The 20,238-nt window shown below is 37.9% G+C and overlaps 1 protein-coding gene across 1 annotated transcript in view; it reads left to right on the top strand.

Moving 5' to 3' along the window:
* The window catches only part of LOC122661378 (pyrophosphate-energized membrane proton pump 2), a 40,211-nt gene extending 24,470 nt beyond the window's left edge, over positions 1–15,741 (top strand). The window contains exons 8-15 of the mRNA XM_043856757.1: positions 9,380–9,500; positions 12,275–12,459; positions 12,587–13,024; positions 13,115–13,279; positions 13,375–13,530; positions 13,679–13,790; positions 14,432–14,651; positions 15,399–15,741. Of these exons, the coding sequence (XP_043712692.1) occupies positions 9,380–9,500; positions 12,275–12,459; positions 12,587–13,024; positions 13,115–13,279; positions 13,375–13,530; positions 13,679–13,790; positions 14,432–14,651; positions 15,399–15,498 (1,497 nt within the window). The 3' untranslated portion in view covers positions 15,499–15,741. The remainder of the gene's footprint in view (positions 1–9,379; positions 9,501–12,274; positions 12,460–12,586; positions 13,025–13,114; positions 13,280–13,374; positions 13,531–13,678; positions 13,791–14,431; positions 14,652–15,398) is intronic.
* Positions 15,742–20,238: the final 4,497 nt, after the last annotated feature.

Raw genomic sequence — 20,238 nt, 5'->3', positions numbered from 1 at the left:
AGCAACTTCAGTAGATAATAATCTTCATGTCGAATAAAAATCTAATCAGCAACGAACAAAATAGGCTGTAGTGAACATGGACTGCAATCCATAATATCATAGCAGCAACAACAATATCAAAAACACTTCACAAAGAAGGGCAGTAGTAGGTAGTCATCTTCTCAAAGAAAGATAAAAGTGCAATATCAAACAGCTACATCAAAAGCACTTCTCAAGGAAGGCAGGTGGTAAGTAGTAATCTTCTCCAAGAAAGATTAAAAATGCAGCATCCAACAACTACATCATAATTAGGAGGTAGTAGATAGTAATCTGCTCAAACAAAGGCAGATATTGAGCCCCCAAATAGAGGTCTCAGATAAAACCTCCAATGATAAATAAATAGGCAGTATAGGTTATTGCAGACCAGACAACATCAGGTTGTTGTAGACCAAATAATTAGATAGGCAGTATAGGTTACTGTTGACCAGATAGGCAATGTAGGTTACTGCAGACCAAACAACATCAGGTTGTTGTAGAGCAAATAAATATGAATTGTTGCTGAATGCCATCTTCATAGATAAAATTGTTGTTGAGGACACAAACAAATAAATAATAATATCTTCAGATAAAAATAGTCTTGAGCTGATGACTTGAACATATAAGAGAATAATAATCTTCAATCTCCCCCTCATGTGTAGCATTACTCGTGGATAAATAATGACACCAATAAATGGCATCTCAAAGGATGAGCATCACAAAAAATCCCATAATCAAGAGTTGCTGCAACAGGATCCCAATAAAATAATCTCCAATTCACCCCTTCACAGTAGAAATAATCTCCATGCAAGTAAGATCCCTATAAATTCCAATCTCCCCTTCACAGTTGCCAATTTAAGCAAATCCGACCAAACAATAATTTCCGATAATAACAATCATCACTCCATGCAATACCAATCTTGAAAAGAAATTGTAACCCAAATTGATGTGATCAAGGGTCCACCCTCAGCAATAATATGACAATATGCAATCCCAATGGCAAATTTGTAAATAATTCATGCAATCCTAGGTTAGAAAACCCTGTTTGGTTTTGCTGTGGACCCACCCAAGGGCCTGACTATGTCAATGTATAATGGTGGTGGTAATCTCGTTATTAAATCAAAGTACATAACCCAATAAGAAAGAGATGGCATTCTATATGGTGAACAGTATAGGATTCCTTTTGAAGAAATAAAGGGCTTAGGGTCAAATGAGTAAATAAGTTCAAAAGGTATGGGCAGAGCTGGAAGTTAAGTGAAAATATGGACAGAAAGGGAATAAAGTAGTAAGGGGCAAAAGGGGAAAAGAATAATAAATATGGGAAACCGAATAACTAAAGGACTAGTGGGTAATTACGTAAATCTAGTTCAATAATAGGACCACTCATAGTGGATAGGGGCATACTTGTCATTATGCCGAACAATACTTTTCTTCTCCAAGGGATATATTACCCAAGGCAACCCAAACTCAACCTCTTTGCTGGAATAGAGACGGTGATCAACATAGCTTACAACTACTTGTCTTCAACAATCGACTCCAGTAGCTAGCAATTGAAAAACATTAACAGAGCCCAGTGGAACGATCGAACCCAGTTGAACCCAGTGGAACAACCAGCAGTAGAACCACATACCTTCGTCTTCAACCTTAAGCAATAAACAGAGCCCACTGAAACATGAACCAGAAAAAGGAAAAAAAAGTGACAAACCTCGTTCTTTGACCGGTAGAGTAGTAACTAGCAGTAATAGGTATGAGTAATTAGCAGTAGTTTACAAAATAAAGCATCAGTAGCTGAATTATTTATTTATTTTCTTCTTGCTCTTCTTCTTCATTGCTCTGATACCATGTAATAACACCTTAGATATAAAACCAGAGAACCGAGAGAAGGAGAAGAGATGGGAGAATGGGGGCCTTCTAGAGAGCATAAATTGATACTAGCAGTGCCCTCCAAAGCCTTTATTTATATTAGAACTGAATACAAGAAAGGACTCCTATTTGTGATAGGAATCAGACTTGGAATTAAACAATAACTCAACTAATGACTAACCTGACTAAACCTAACTCTAATAAAGGGCGTTCCTAGTGCACGAGGCTCCTGCCACTGCGGGGTCTGGGGAGGGTCATAATGCACGCAGCCTTACCCCTACTTTCGCAGAGAGGCTGTTTCCAGACTCAAATCGGTGACCACTTGGTCACAATGGAGCAACCTTACCGTTGCACCCAGGCCCGCCCTCTAATACTACTCATAACCTCAAATCTTGATAGAGAGAAGATTCCCCCTATCGAGTTACAATTCCATGTTCCCACGGTACATTTAAGTATGTATAATTAACACGTACAAATGATTCGTGTGGCTTGAGTTATCATTAAACACAATTAGATTAATTTTCAAGCTCTGGGAATGCAATACTAATATGTGATGTGATCGAATTGAATTGCTTTAAAATTAAGAGAGTCAACAAGTAATTCTGTTCCTTTGTATGTAACCGACTAGTTGTGGCATCTGATCCAGCTTTCTTAGTCCATTAGTTAGAAGAGTTTTAAGGTTTTTCGGATAATGTTAGGTGTCTTTATATGTTAGTAGGGGATAATGGTTAATGATCTTCTGTAGTTAGGTCTCTTTTCAGAAGAGCTGCAGTCTATTTATATTAGCTGTCAAAGACATGTTGGAGTTAACTAAAAGTCCATTTTCTTTAGATTTTTGAATTTTGATTAGTCAAGTTGTGTCCTTATACTTATGGTGTAATTTGATATTATTCTATGTAAATGAAAAGGTTTTTATGGATTTTTTTTCCTTTGGGAAGAAATCATTGAAGCACACTTAAGAAGAGAAACTGATATATCGGAGAACCAATTTGGTTTTATACCAGGCATAGTTATCAAGGCGGCAAGGCGACCACGGCGTTTGAGAGCCTTCCTAAGTGCCTTGGCGATAGGGCGGCCGCAAGGCGTCGCCTTGGCGAACAAGGCGTTCTAGTGTTCTTTTTTTTATATAACTATTTTATTTGGCACAAATAGCATATTAAAAATTATATAATTCTACTTCTTTGCCAAATAAATATTAAAGAGTCAAACCAATGCAAGATATTCATCCAAAAAAACAAATTAACAAACTAAGTTCATCATATTATCATAGCAATATAGCATATAAATATGAAAGTATGAAACAACATTATAAATTATTAAATATAAAGCATAAAGGGTTGGTAAATTGCTATACTTACCTCTATGATGCCAAAATGAGTGCTTAGGCAGTAGGCCCTAAGGTCATCCACTATATTTCTACTCATGTGACCCTATCAATCAATACTCAATAAAAGAAAACATAAAATAACCTAAAATAGTAAAATGCCAAAATTAAGTAATCATTAAAGCTTAAACATTCAAATACTTATAGTGAAGAAAAGTCTAAAAAAAACCATCCAAATTCCAATACAAATTGTTTAACAAGTACTTCATTACTTCAAATTTTACTCCCAATTAAGTATATTCAAATCATCTTCTTCCTCCTGTCATTGCCCACAACATTACTTTGTATACCAAAATCATCCTCAACATCTTCATCATCATGCACATTCTTTGCTCCAACTCACACTCGTTCGCATCAAGACTCCTCACGACCTTATCGCGTGAATAAGAGTAGGAGCCGCTCCCTAGTTGATGGTCATTATGGTGCCATGAACTGAAGATGCTCAACGGATTGTATCATCGCTAATTCATCATCCACTCCCTCACTACTCCAATCTAGATCATCAAGCACCAGTGGATTAGAATTTTTGGATTGTTCCCTTTTCTCTTGGAACCTTACTTGAAGATGGCGATTATACTGGATGTAGACAAGATCATTTAAACGTTGATGCTCTAACCTATTCCTCTTCTTGGTGTGAATCTGAAGAACAATTAACAATATACAAATATCACTTTTATTCCTTAAATCATTCTTTCATAAAACTACACAAAAAATAAAAAATAAAAAATAAAATTAACTTAGTACTAAAGTACTCAGTTACTCACAAACTCAAATATGCTCCAATTGCGCTCACAACCAGAGGATGAGCAACAAAGGCCAAGTAAGTGCCTTGCAAGCTTTGTAAGCTCAGGTGTAGAGCTTCCATGTTTTTCCCACCAAACGACTATAAATATATATATAAGAAAAAATATAGATTAAATTAAAATCAACATGCAAAATACAAAGTACAAACAAGTGAAACAACTAAACAATATAAATTAAAAAGAAAATTACTTACTAGGATTCAACTTGTCCCTTTGTCTAATTGCCATCGCCTTTGCAAAACTTCCATTACTTCCAATATAAGCAGCAGATTGTGCACTGATCTTGTCTTGCAAGGTTGTATCAGGCACCATCCTTGTAAGAATATCATTAAAGGCATCATTTGCTTTATGCATCAAGGAGTTGACTACAGATTCATCTGATTCCTTCTCAATTGCACTAAAGTACTTGCTTGGATTGAGGAGAAATACAACCAAATATATTGGTCGCTCCATCTGACTTGTCCAACGCCTATCAATAATTTTTATGATCTTCTTCCATTTTCTTTCTATGCCCTTAAAATTTGATTTTATGTTCTTCTTTGCCTCTTCCATTGCAATATATACTTCAGGCAATGCAGGCTTCTCATCTCCATCTACTATCCTCAATACTTGAATAAGAGGCAATGATGCTCTCAAGCAATCTTGCACACCATTCCAGAAAGGTGTGGAAATAATTATTTCAACAATTTGCTTCCCTGCCTTTGTATGTGACAACTTAGAATTGTCCCAGTAATCAGAAAGAAATAATTTCCTCAAATTATCCTTATGTTTCAATAAGCTTTGAAGTGTTAAAAATGAAGATGCAAATCTGGTTGCTCCAGCCTTCACTAAGTCTGCTCCTCTTGTATGTACCCTCATAGCTTCAAGAAGGCTAGTATGCCTATAGATGAAGCTAGTAATTTTTCTCCCCTTCAATATCACAAACTTATATGTTTTTATATTGCCTATCTCCCCCATCATAAGGTCTAGGCAATGAGTTGCACATGGAGTCCAATACAACTTCTTTCTTTTCTCCATTAATAACCTTCCAGCATTCTCCTCTCCAATCTCCTCGATCTTACTATCAAGGAGCTCAAATAACATTTTCGCATCTTGTATTTGACTTTATGCATCCACAGACCCCAAAAAGAATGTCCCCTCTGTACTGTTGACAAGAAAATTAATTAAGTGCCTTCCTTTCTTGTTTGTCCACCCATCAGATATGAGAGTGCACCCTTTCTTCCAAGAGATTGTGTGTTTCTTTTTTATTTCATCAATTTTCTCCTTCTCATACTTCAATAGAGGAACCCTATAATCATGAAATGAAGGGGGCTTGAAACCTGGCCCATACTGTCCAATTGCCTCAACCAACTCTTCAAAGCTCCTTAGCCTCAAGGCATTGAATGGAACACCGCTTTCATAAGCCCACCTTGTAAAGTAAGAACGAAGTTTATCTCTTTCCTCCTCTGATCTCATACGGTTCTCCATTGTAGTTTGTTGGGGACCTTTACCGTGCCTTTCTGCAACAACCTCTTCAAGAGTCCGCCTCTTGACATGAGCATCCATGGGACCCCTTACTTGTTGTTTGACTATGGTCCAAATAACAACTTTTTTTTTTTTTGAAGTTGTTCCAGAGCTTGGAATAAGGCTTGAGCGGCTTGAGCCCCCCCCCCCAAATCCGACTCTACATGCCCTTCTTCAGCCCCTTCGCCCCCTTCTTCAAGTAAATCTTCACTACCAACATCCAAATCATCCAAATTTTCCATCCTCCTCTTCTTGTTTTTCAAGATTGCTTCTCTCATCTCTGTAGCAATTGCTGCAATTGTCTTTGTGCACTTGGCTACATCTCCATAGCCACCAACCAAGTGTTGCTTCAATCTTTTTATTCCTCCCTTAGTATCCACCCCACAAAGGATATACTTGACACAATTCTTGTCTTCTAAATTAGGCCAGTATCCATACTTCCACCCAGGATCATTAGACTTAGCCTTCCTTTTTGGATCCTTGCTTGGATCAATCCCTGATCCCGCTGTACTTATATTTTCAGCCCCACTACTACCATCAACATTGGCCATGTATAAAGAGCTGATGTCTAGTTGTCTACAATGATAGAAAATAGAAAAAAAATAAAAAATATAGAACTAATACTCTAATAGAAGACTAGAAGTACTACAACAGCACAAACATTGGCACCTTTTTTATGCAAAAGGTTTAATTAAGAAATATGAATCATATGACATCCGAAAGCATGGTTGGAGAAGGGGAGAAAATTTTTCAGCTGACTTGTATATTTATGAACAAAATATCTGTTCCCTTCATGTTTGTAGTAGCATTAGAACTTTTATCCAAACTATTTGCACATGCATCCTGAAAATTAACTGCATAAATGACCAAGAGATGCCCCAAGAATCTTTATTTCGTTCAATCATCCACAGTGTGAGGAAATTAAAGAGGATATTGCCAATAGAAATAGGAAGGGCCGAAGGGATGGATGAAACAAAAAGGTGCTTCTGGTGATTGAAGGAATAAATATACAAGTCAGGTGTAGGAGCACCTTATCTTTTCAAAGAAAAATTATGGGCAACGAAACAGCAGATTCAGAACAGATATGGGCAACGAAATAGCAGATTCAACACCTTATCTTTAATCATTAACAAAATAGACCAGAAGAAAGGGAGTACGAAGAACTGAAATCAAAAGAGAAGAACTGAAATAAAAAAAAAAAAAAAAATCAAAACACTTACTGACCACAACAGTGCTGGCCGGAATTTGTTGCCGGAGTAAAGGAAGACAGTTGGTTTCCGCTGCAAAAGGAAGAAATAGAAAGATGTGGTTAGAAGAAAAGGGTTTGGACTTTGGATATTAGAAGAAGAAGAAAAAAAAAGAATGCATAAGTGCACAAAATTACAATACTTACCGGTGGAGGCAGGGGATGTCGCCGGAAATCGGTGGGGGTGGAGATGGAGAATGAGATGTCGGAAATGAAGGGCACAGATTTTAGAAACCTTGATGGACTGAGGACGGAGAGGGAAGTGATGAAGTCTCAACTCTCAAGTTGCGCTGCAAGCCTCAACTCCGGCAGATCGCGCTGCCGCCGCTTCTTTTCTCTGGAGATTGAGAATGAGATATTGAGATGTCGCAACTTGGAAATAAAGGGGTTGAAGGACGAGGACTAAGAGAGAACTCGGGGAAGCCTCGAAGGAAGTCTCAAGGTCGCCAAGTTGCAGCTGCGCCGCTTCTTCTCTTTCGTTTTTTGTTCTTTCGATTTTGGAATGTGAAGGAATTCGATTTGATAAGTTACTTTTTAGGTTTTGTTTTTTTATTTATTTTAAGCTTTAACTTTTTACTTATGATTCCATGCTTCTCAGAGCATGGAACTAAAAATACACCCCCAATGAGATATTTCCAATTAGAATATCTTATTAAAACATAAAAAAAATTAAAAAACAAAAGTAAACCAAAAAAAGGGTCTAAGGCGACCGCCCAGAAGAAAAGGCATCCCAAGGCGCTCGCCTTTTTGTTACACACTAAAGCGTCCAACCGCCTCCTAGACCCTCTAAAACCGCCTGGATGCCATGGCGACGCCTTGATAACTATGATTCCAGGGAGATCCACGACATAAGCTATTTACCTTTTAAGGAGGCTTATGGAAATATTTAGAGCCTTCAAAAAGAATCTCCATATGATCTTTATCGACCTAAAAAAGGCCTATGATAGGAGTTCCTAGAGAGCTCATTTGGCAGGTCCTAGGGAAGAGAAGGAGATCAAGTAACTATGTGGATATAATCAAGGACATGTATGAAGGTGTAGTGACGAGTGTCAGAATTGCAGAGGGCCAAAGTAGTGAATTTCCTATTACAATTGGATTACACCAAGGATCAGCGCTAAGCCCATTTTTTGTTTGCACTCATCATGGATGATTTAACCAGACACATCCAAGATGAGGTCCCTTGGTGTATGCTTTTTGTTGATGATATTGTTTTGATAGATGAGATAGTGGAAGGGATTAATGCAAAGCTGGAGTTATGGAGATCAAGCTTGGAATCACGAGGTTTTAAGCTAAGCAGAACAAAGACAGAGTATATGATGTGTAACTTCAGTCAAACCAAGATAAATGATGAAGTGGTGAAACTTGAGGAGCGAGAGCTACCACAAAGTGAATGCTTTAGATACCTGGGGTCAACCATTAACAAAGAGGGTGATATAGAAGATGATGTTTCCCACAGAATTAAAGTAGGATGGATGAAGTGGAGAGGTGCATCGGGAGTGTTATGCGACAAACGCATGCTTGTTACGCATGCTTGTTAAGCTTAGGGGAAATTCTACAGGACATTAATAAGACCAGTCATGACTTATAGAGCAGAATGTTGGGCAGTTAAGAAGATTAATATAGATAAGATGAGTGTAGCGGAGATAAGGATGTTGAGGAGGATGTGTGGCAAGACCAGAAGAGATAAGAGTAAGGAATAATTGTATTAGAACCAAATGGGAGTTGTACCAATCCAAGACAAGCTTCGTGAGAGCCGCTTGAGGTGGAATGGTCATGTCCAATGGAGACCTTTGGATGCACCGGTAAGGAAGAGTGACCAGATTCAGTTTGACGGAGTTAAAAGAGGTAGGGGCAGGCCTAAAATGACTATTGGAGAAGTGGTAAGAAAGGATATGCATGTGGTAGGACTCGATCCTAGTATGACCGCAGATAGAGTTGTTTGGAAGATAAGGACCCGTGTAGTCGACCCCTTGTAGGGGAATGTTCTTGGGATGCTGCTTTGACTATTGCTGTGACTTTTACCTTTACTATTTTCTATGCTTCTTCTTTTACTTCCTTTTACTTCTCTTATTTCTTTTACTGTCATAGCCTCTATCGGATCCATGTAGCCGACCCCATTTAGTTGGGATAAGGTTATGGTTGTTGTTGTTGTTGTAGAAAGGATCTCTAGCCAACAGGTTTGATGGTCATACGTTGGAGAAAACAGCATTTACTAGCAATAAAATGGATCTACAAACAACTTTGGTGTTGAATCTAAGAGCGAAGAAGTTAACCTACGTGTATATTTTACATTGTTTATTGCATCAATTGTTTGATGGTCCTATCTTAATGTCTATCTGTATGGGTTCAAATTGATAACTGCAGAAAGTGATATTCCGAGTTAACTGAACTTTGTCAGCTTCTAATTTTTCTGCGTGAACATTTATTTGGCGAGAAAATGCAAATGTGTATGCATGCATTGTGTGAAGAATTTCAACCGTTTACCTTACCAGACTTTTTTTTTTTTTAAGAACTTTAGTTAGGGAAAGTATTTTAACTAGATATAATTTCCTTGTCATGTTGAAGGTTGGAGACAATGTGGGTGATTGTGCTGCTCGGGGGGCTGATCTTTTTGAAAGTATTGCAGCAGAAATAATCAGCGCCATGATTCTAGGAGGAACAATGGCTCAGCGTTGCAAAATTGAAGGCAAATGTCTTATTTGATTTCTTTAGAAACTAAAAAATCATATCTGTTGACTACGGCAATAATTTATGGTTTAACATTCTAGATTGTGTTTGTACTGTATATCTTATCAATTTTATGTCTTAAGTTAGAGCAGCATCTCACGTTACAGGTGAGATTTCTTGTATTATAATGCTTCAGTGATCTGGTCAGAGGTATTGTTCTCCAATTTAACATATTCATCTAGAGGTTAAGACTAAAAAAATCATTACTCTTGATTATTCTGGTAAGAAAGGAATTTTCACCGCCCCATTTTTAATCCTATTAGTTACTAAACACACTATGTACTATGTTTTTTGTTCTACTTTTCATAAAACCTTTTGATTCTAAGGTTGATCTTCGTAATTCCAACTTTGCATTCATCCTTGCCAACCAAAGCAATATCGTCAGCAAAAATCATACACCAAGGGATCTGATCTTGCTTGTCTCTAGTCGGCTCATCTATGGTTAGTGCAAACAAATATGAGCTTAGAGCTGGATCAGCTAATCATTGATGTAATCCAATTGTAATTGCAATTTCCTACCCTGTCCCCCACAGTTCTTATACTAGTCACTTCACGTTTATATATATTTTTAACTGTGTCCCGTATTTACTCGAAACACTTTTCTTCTCTAAAACTTTCAATAACTATCTACAGACTATCATAAGATTTTTCTACGTCAATGAAGACCATATGGAGATCTTATTTACATTCTCTAAATCTTTTCTTTAGTCTCCAAAGCAAATAAGTAGCTTTTGTGGTTGATCTTCTTGGCATAAAATCAAATTGATTATTCCCAAAATATTAAATTTTTTTTTAATAGGTGGGTTTCAATCACTCTCTCCCACAACTTCATAGTATGGCTCATAAGTTTTATTCCTCTATAGTTATTACAACTTTGAACATCACCTTTATTTTTATAAATTGGAACCACAATGCTTCTCCATTCATCTGGTGTTTTCAGTTAGGCAAGTTATTCCACAAATTCCTAATCTCTTCCACACCTTTACTAGGATTCCATCTTGACTTACTGCTTTACCTATTTTCATCTTCTTCGAAGCTTCTTTTACTTCAAACATCCTAATTTTCCATTTATATCTAAAATTTGTGGTTTCTTGATGGTTATTAGAACCTTTAAAACACTAGTACTTGTAATGTTTTCATTTAGTAGGTTGTAAAAATAGTTTTTCCATCTCTCTTTGATTTCTTCATTTATTAATACATTATATCATCTTCACTTTTAACCAAAGACTGGGGTCTCGGTTTCAGACCTGGTTTCCGTCATGCCCAAAACCCTGATGTGCCGAATCCCGTATCGAAGTTTCGACACTGGGTTTCAACCTTGGGCTTACCTTGGTTTCGTTTTGACCAGGTCCGAAATTGAGACAACTCGAAGATTTTGGTCAGTTTTGACCGAGATTTAGTTACATGCTAACACATCCAATATGGTTGAAATCTCTATTCTTATTTTCCCTTACTTTAGCTAGGTTGTAGATATATTTTTCCTCCTCCTTTGTGCCTAAATTGTTATAAAGATCCACATAAATTAAATTTCCAAATTTGGATATTAGAACCTTTAAAACACTAGTACTTGTAATGTTTTCATTTAGTAGGTTGTAAAAATAGTTTTTCCATCTCTCTTTGATTTCTTCATTTATTAATACATTATATCATCTTCACTTTTAACCAAAGACTGGGGTCTCGGTTTCAGACCTGGTTTCCGTCATGCCCAAAACCCTGATGTGCCGAATCTCGTATCGAAGTTTCGACACTGGGTTTCGACCTTGGGCTTACCTTGGTTTCGTTTTGACCAGGTCCGAAATTGAGACAACTCGAAGATTTTGGTCAGTTTTGACCGAGATTTAGTTACATGCTAACACATCCAATATGGTTGAAATCTCTATTCTTATTTTCCCTTACTTTAGCTAGGTTGTAGATATATTTTTCCTCCTCCTTTGTGCCTAAATTGTTATAAAGATCCACATAAATTAAATTTCCAAATTTGGATTGGACTTATTTCATAATATTAATGTCAAAATCATAAATATTTATAAGATTTAATGTCCTGAAGTTATGTATTCTTTGTCTTGTACATCTTTTTTTTTTTTTTTTAGACAGAAATACTCTGTTTTTGATTCCTCCACCCTCACCCACCCCCTCCCCCCCCCCCCCCACAAAAAAAAAAAAAAAAAAAATGAAAAAGAAAAGGAAAAAAAGTGAAGAGAAGAGTATAACAATTATGGTTTTTGAAAAAAATTTCATGTCTTATGATTGGGGATATTTGGCTATGCTTCTTGCAAGCAGCTTATGGATGAGAAACTGCTTCCAGATGAGGTGCATGGTTGGATGGGATTTTGGTGCTTCTGCTTCTAGGGATTCTCAGAAACCACCTTATGGATTAAAAAGGGCGTGCCCAATGAGATAATCTCATTTGGAATCTTTATCTCTAGAAGCTGGAGAAACGCCTCCACCTCTTCCTAGAGACTATGATGCTTATCTGCTCCCATTTTGACCCCCATAATCACTAGAAGCTGGCTTGAATCTAAGAAGCAGAAGTCTGAAAAAGCTTACTAAAGATGCACATATTCTTTGGGTTTTTTGTGGATGTTCTAGGTTGTAATTGAAAAATTTTGTATCATGATTTATTCTGTAGATGTTTTAGCCTTCCTTTATAGTGATGGTGGTTTCATTTAACAATATTTATCTATTTCCCTTTTTATGTGTATCAAAGAATGATAATGGTTTTCTTTCCTGCAGATCCATCTGGGTTTATTCTGTTTCCTCTTGTAGTACACTCTTTCGATCTGGTTGTATCGTCAGTTGGAATACTTTCAGTCAGAAGTACTCGTGATTCTGGAGTGAAGCTTATTGAGGATCCAATGGCGATTCTTCAGAAAGGATATTCTGTCACAATATTTTTGGCTGTTCTAACATTTGGGGCGGTAATACGTCATCTGTTGAATATATATATTCTTGTTAACATATCTTAGTTCTGGTTCATACCTGTGACATTTATATTAGTATATATTCCAAATTTATTTTAATTTATTTCCTTTTAACATTTTCCAGTCTACTCGTTGGATGCTTTATACTGAACAAGCACCTTCTGCATGGTTCAACTTTGCCCTATGTGGCTTGGTTGGAATAATGACTGCTTACGCTTTTGTCTGGATCACGAAGTATTATACTGACTACAAGCACGAGCCTGTACGCACATTAGCGCTTTCAAGTTCAACAGGACATGGGACTAACATAATTGCAGGCATTAGCTTGGGTTTGGAATCAACTGCTCTCCCAGTTCTTGTCATAAGTGTAGCTATTGTCTCAGCTTTCTGGCTGGGTCAAACTTCCGGATTGATTGATGAAACTGGAAATCCAACTGGTGGTCTGTTTGGGACTGCAGTAGCAACGATGGGGATGCTCAGCACTGCTGCTTATGTTCTCACCATGGATATGTTTGGCCCTATAGCTGATAATGCAGGTGGAATTGTAGAAATGAGTCAGCAGGTAGTAATCATTTTGAACTTCTCAGTTAATCTGAAAAAGGATGGTTTCTTCTCTTAATGTCTGTCGTTGGTCATCTTAAACATTTTACAGCCTGAAAGTGTTCGGGAGATCACTGATGTTCTTGATGCTGTTGGGAACACCACAAAAGCTACCACCAAAGGATTTGCTATTGGATCTGCAGCACTTGCATCTTTCCTTCTTTTCAGTGCTTATATGGATGAAGTTGCTGCATTTGCTCAAATTCCTTTCAGAGAGGTCAGATATTTCTGTAATCCCATATTAACATATACCTCTAGTCCCTAGTGCTGTTCCATTTCTTTCTCATTTCTGTAGTGTTGATTGATCTACAGGTTGACATTGCAATTCCAGAAGTTTTTGTCGGTGGCTTATTGGGCTCTATGCTTATATTCTTATTTAGTGCATGGGCTTGTTCAGCTGTTGGTCGAACTGCTCAAGAGGTTGTTAACGAAGTCAGAAGACAATTTATTGAGCGTCCAGGTATAATGGTGAGTACTTTGCCCCCTTCGAAGAGGGGAGTATTATGGGGAGAATATTGCTCTCCATTGTTCTGTATATAATGTCTTGAGAAGGGGGGTGATCTATATTCCAACTCTTCTGATATCTCTTGAAATTGATATCACTTTTATGTCTCAGGAATATAAGGAGAAACCAGATTATGGTCGCTGTGTGGCCATTGTGGCATCTGCATCTTTGCGGGAGATGATAAAGCCTGGTGCTTTAGCAATTATATCACCCATTGTGGTTGGTGAGTCTGCTGCAGTCTTCTTGTCAGTTTGGTTCATCATGCATACATGCCAGTATAATGATTATTGTTGTTACTGCTATAGTTTATGTTGGCAGTGGTCTTACTTTTTGTTATTTTGATTTGTTTACTCCAAATCGTTTACAAGGAAACCCCCTCCCCATCCCATTTCTTCCCCCCCCCCCCCCCCCCCCCCCGCCCCGCCCAAACACTCCCCAATGTGAAATCGGGATTTGGTCCCTGGTCAGTGCTGCAATTAGCAAACCGACCTTACCAGCTGAGCTACTTTATCATGGTGATGATAAATGATGGCATCATAGTGGAAGAGGAAAAATTATGACAGCAAATCCAAGCCAATATTGTGATGGCTTCTGAACCTTCGATTTGCAAATTTTCCAAATCATCGTGTGGAATAATCTTACCACTTTCTCTGATGCATATTTGGAAGGCTGATCTCCTCTGTGGCCTCTACCTGCTAGTTTCAATTGTCACTGCTCGTATGAGAAGTTTCCTGTTATTTGGATTGATGAAACTATTAGGTTATTTACCAAATTTAGGCTCTGCATGCTAGGTTACCGTCTATATTTCTTTTTGTGTGCCCAATATGGCCCATATTCTTTATAGTTTGTGTGTTTGTCTTGCAGGTTTTCTGTTCCGGATATTAGGGCACTTCACAGGACATCCCTTACTGGGAGCCAAAGTTGTGGCTGCCATGTTGATGTTTGCTACTGTGTCTGGGATTCTTATGGCTCTCTTCCTGAATACAGCCGGTGGTGCCTGGGATAATGCAAAGAAGTTCATAGAGACTGGTGCTCTGGGTGGCAAAGGGAGTGAATGCCACAAGGCTGCAATTACTGGTGATACGTAAGTTGTTATTGCCTGATACTGTTTTATTTGCTTTTCCTTCAAAAAACTAGTTAAGTTTCTGCTACTACTGGTTTATTTGTTTTTCTTTCAAAATATCAGTTAGTTACTGCTAATTCTAATTTATCTATTTTTTATTCAAATGAATCAATAATTACTGCTGCAACCAGTTTATCCATTTTCATTTGAAGGAATAGTTATTTGTCAAAGGAAAAAAAAGAAATATTTTTGGATAGGGACCGAGAAAAATTTGAAATGAAACAATGCCACTTGAACTGCCTGTGAACAGGGGTCATTTAGAGACTGCATTTCATGAATGACGTTTGTAAGTTTAATAAGAAAATGTCTAGGTGGTTGCTTTTGCTTTTGAAGCCTGGTAGTTTGCTTATGGCCATTGGACTTGACAAATTCCTGTCTCATGCAACTGTTGGATTTTCTTCACCTGGTGATTTCTTAGGTTTTGATATTTTTCTTCTGTGCCTATCCGATTGATAGTAATGCATTGTTGTCTTTGTTAATGCTGTGATGCTAATCAATTGGCTCTCACCATTTTTCGAACAGAGAAACAGAAAGTTGACTAGCCCTCTTATCTAGTCATAGTTTTTTTAGCCATTGTGGTTAACAAGGCATTGTGACTAACCGAATTGCCGCTGGGTGGGTGGGGGAGGGGTGCTAATGGTTCTTAGTTTCATATAACTGTTCTCTGCATTTAGGTATACTGACACTTTTTTTTCTCACCTTCTGCAGTGTGGGAGATCCATTTAAAGATACAGCTGGGCCTTCGCTTCATGTTTTAATCAAGATGCTTGCAACGATAACACTAGTCATGGCACCTATCTTTCTGTGAAGACGTTTTTCAATTATTACCACCTTTTCCCTACCAACACTATGCTTTTTCTCTGCGGTTTTGATGTTCTAGCAGGTCGGGTATATGATCTATAGATTGAAGCGCCTCAAATCGTTTTAACCAGCTTCTCCCCCCTTTTTAGTCCTCTGAATTGTTCTCTCCTGTCTATTTGAATAAATGATGTTAGATGTTTACAGATTTGGGTCTGCAACCCTTGATCAAATATATAGTGGATATTTTTTTTGTAGTGTCAAACTAATTAACGATTTCAGCATGTGGTTCCTGCACCATACAAATGGTACGTTTACTGCGAGAGAGAGAGAGATAGAGAAACTGGAATTTCTTGTCATCTGCATGTCAATTGGTTAATTGTTATGTGCCTAATGGGGTCGATGTATGGGTGTTAGATTGGGCTAACCTAGTATGTGATTGATTAAAGGGTTTGATTTAACGCGTTCCATCAGCTTTGGAGTTTTGGCATATCGATCAAGTACTTAACATTTGGTATTAGAGTTAGGCATCACGTCATGGGTTCAATTCATGGAAATGGTTATTTAGGAGAGGATTATTTGGAGTAGAATGAAAGTCGTCAAGAAAGGACTATCTGTCGTCAGGCAAAACCCCTAGAGTAGAGTGGAACTGTTTGGAAAAGGCTATCTATCGTCAGAGGGAAAGCTATCTAGAGTTAGAGTCATCGAAGATGACTATTGTGGAAATGTGGTGGTCTGTTATGTGCTTAAAGGGGTCCACTTTAATGTATAAGCATTAGATTGGGTTAGCCTAGTATGAGATAGGTTAAAGGGTTTGATTTAACGTGTTCCATCAGCTTTGGAATTTTTGGGGTATCGATCAGGTACCTAACATTAATCAAGCCATTGTATTCTCATAATCTATCAGTGGAGCTTTCTTACGTTATGCCCTTGGTTCTTCCTCTCATGTTAGGCCATTTTTCGTGTTACAAAAGAGGAAAAAATAATAATTATGTGATGTTTCTTTAGCCGATCGTTCGTTTTAAGCTACTTGTGCATGTATTTTTTCTTCTTGTGGTTTCCATTCACATCAATTCAGGTTAGAAAAAGCGGTATAAGATGTTTTCCCCCAACATATTATATGCATTCTGTTGTCTATTTAAATGTCACAGGACCAAATCATCACTCAGAGAAGAGTGTTTACCCCAAAAAACGTAAGACGAAGAGAGTTTTCAGACTTGGTCAGTCGTAGTGGCGGAGTTGTTCCATGCCGGATCAGTATCGGCTCCATTTCCCGGGTAGTTACTTTTCCCCAAATTCCTCAAATAAAGGGGTGGGTGTGGAAATGACCACCCTACCTCTACCCGATCACACTGCCCAGATGGGATTCAACCGTCCTCTATTAGAGGCACTTGGAAAAATGAAGTGGGCAGGAAATGGAACAGATAATTTTCTTTCCCATGTAATACCAGTTCATCATAGATGTTTTTTTTTTTCTTTTTTGATCCTCAACAATTGAACACCCTACCAAGGAGATCGGTTTTTTAAAGATATATTTGTAAGCTGCTCTATGCAAAATATGAATTAGGTATGTGAAGGACAAACTGACATAACCCCTGATTCATTTAAAAGAAAACAAAAAAAACTCTGCCTCGCCTCACCCACCCACCTAATACACACACACCACCACCCAAACATAAAAAAGAAAGAAGAGATTGCAGAAAGTGCGGCCATCCATGGCCAGAAATGTACGCCCCCGACTATAAAACCTTTATTATTGCCCTGTACCTTATGGACCCAATCTGAGCCTGTTGGTCTCTCTTGACCATGGCCCATGGGAAGATTTTAATCGAAACTATGGTGGGTGTATTTTAGCTTGACACCTTTGCCAAGTGGTATGCATGTAAAGGATTATGTGAAAAGTATACAACATTTTAGTGAAAAAGTCCTGTGTCCGGGAGTGCGGTCTACGCCAGCACTCCCATGAGTCTATCTCTCTCCTCCCATGTGAAAAGACATTTCTGCCCCCCTTGTTTTGAGGAGGAGAGAGATAGACACATGGGAGTGCTGGCATAGACCACACTCCCGGACAGAGAACTACTTCCCAACATTTTATTAGTCAAATTTCCACACTAGACGGATACAAAACATTTTATTGGTGAAAGTGGTGAAATGGTACTATTGTAATTTTATGAAGTTTTACATTTCACTTTTTTATCCGCTTAATTTTCTAGTGTTTGTTTTTTGGGGGGTTATTTTTTTTTTTGATGAAACAACAACAAAGTGAAGTGTAATCACACAAACCACACACCAATCCCAAAAGGTTAATCGACTTTTATTAACGTAACAAGGGTGGGTTACTTTTCCAAATGTAACAAAAAGGTGAAAAGACTATTATATAATAAAAAATAAAACAAATAAGTATCATTAAGAAGGACAATTTGGACATTTCATTATTTTTATTAAAATCTCATATTTATAATGTAAAATAATATTTAAAAAAAATATTTCTGTCATTTAACAACCTACACAACCTCTCTAATACACGATTGCAATTACAATTCTCTTTTTGCCTCTTTCCCGCAAATCTCTCCTCTCTCTCACGCAGGTGCTTCTCCCTCACTAGATCGCTTGCAGGAGAAGCCGTCGGACAATTTGGACATTTCATTATTTTATTAAAATCTCAATGTTTTTAAGTCTTCCACCTAGGGTTTTAGTTCTTTTTGTTTTTTTTTTTTTTTAATTGAAACCTAGGGTTTTACTTCAGTACGTAACGGTGATGGTATCGGTTATTGCTGATTCTTTGACTTTTCTTTCATTTTTCTCGTCTAAATCCCATAATTGGAATCCCGATTTCACCGGCACCGTCCTTTAATTCTCCGTTCATTGCAGTCGAAAAATGTGAATTTAATTTATGGATCGGACTTACCCAGCCAGGACCGACTGGATTTTGGATTGCGAAAATTTTCAGAATGAAGATTTATCGAAAAATTTTGGTGGTGAGGACTCAAGAATGAAGCAAGGGTTTCAGTCGTAGAAGCCGAGACAACAATAGAACTAGAGTCTGGCAGTTCCATTTCCCTTATTTTATATAAATTTTACTTTAACTACTACTCTTTTAATAATTAACCGCTGCTAAAGCTAATTGTCATCCCCTAATTGTAATTCACACCCTCACTCTCCCAACCCCCTCAATCGGTCAACCCCTCCCTCCCTCCCTCACCCACCCTCACCCACCCTCACTCACCTTGCCCCTGCCCTGCAACCCCACCCTCCCCTGCTCTTACTCACCTCATCTTTGGGGGCCAGCTGAATGGGTGAACCAATGGGACCAAGATTTGAAAACCTGATTCTGAATTGTTATTTAGTTCAAACAATTGAGAAGCCTATAGGATTATCTCTCCCAAACAACAAATCAGAAAGAAAGAGAGAGGCAGAGAGTAATCAAAATGAGACAAGGCGTAGTCAGAAAATTAGGAGAAAGATTAACTGCTTTGAACCATTTTTTTTTTATTTATTGAAATTTATTCATAGAGGCGCAACATTAATGTTCCTCTATTCATGGAACGAAAGGAAAGGGCCAAACCAACCTAACCTAGGGAGTAGTTGATTTAGATCCGCTACTGCCGAGCTACCCAGCAGGACCCTACTGCCAAGACACAGCAAGGCGGAGAATGGCCGCCTTATCCTTGCCCGAGCATTGGGGTGTCAAACGATCAGTTCGGCTCGGTTTCGGTCGGGTTGAATCGGTTTCGGTCTTGGAATGGTGAGACCAAAACCAAACCGTTAAGAAACTTCGGTTTTCGATCAGGTTCGGTTTCGGTCTGGTGCGGTTTTGATTTATTTTGGTTTTTCAATATCGGGTTATTACCGGTTTAGATCGGTTTGTTTTCGGGTTTGAGGCACAATGATATCTAAAATTCATAATTTATAGTGAGGAAAGATTTGATAAAAACACCTTAATTCACCTTCCCCAAGTCAAAACAAGTATACAACCATAAACATGAAAATTGATTTATGTTTATGTTGTAATTCAAACAAAGAAGAATAAATTATGTGAGGAAGATTGGAAGATATATTCAAATCAACGGATAATTATTGTTACAAATCATATAATTATTTATCATTAATTGTAAGAGGAAGATAATTAAAATTGAAATCAAAGAATAGTCACTGAGAAGATAATTAATATTGAAATCACAGAATGAACCCTACTTTCAAATCATTTATTTGACAACCAACTAATTTTGTATAGTAAACAAGGAGATTAATGGAAGAAGCATTGTTAAAATGAAATTTCTTTTTTTCATAACCTTATACTCATTGATTTGTAACAATTCCCCTTACAACCAGAAATTTGTTCACTAACTCAATGATTTTTCTTTATCAATTCACCTATTCATAACCTTATACTCAATGATTTTTTTTATCGGTTTCATTCGGTTCGGGTTTCGATTTGCTATCGGTCGGTCCGGTGCGGTCCGGTTTTCAACCGGTCCCATCAACCCCAGTCCAAAACCAATCCAATAAGGATCGGTTTGGTTCGGTCCGGGTTTTTCGATAGGTCTTAACGGTTCGGGCTAGGTTTTGACACCCTTACCTGAGTGCGGGTAAGCTCCCAGTCCCAACTATTGAAAAGCTGGCATTTTAGATAGTCTTCAAAGAAAACCGCCAGAAACCCCAACAACAACCAACATCCAGCAACCACCGGCAATCCTACAACTGAAATCCTTTTGGAACCTGAGTAGTATGGCGTGAACGGATACTAGTC

The sequence above is a fragment of the Telopea speciosissima genome, chromosome 5 (assembly GCF_018873765.1).
Source record: "Telopea speciosissima isolate NSW1024214 ecotype Mountain lineage chromosome 5, Tspe_v1, whole genome shotgun sequence".
Lineage (NCBI taxonomy): Eukaryota > Viridiplantae > Streptophyta > Magnoliopsida > Proteales > Proteaceae > Telopea > Telopea speciosissima.
This window is presented reverse-complemented; position numbering and strand designations above follow the sequence as displayed.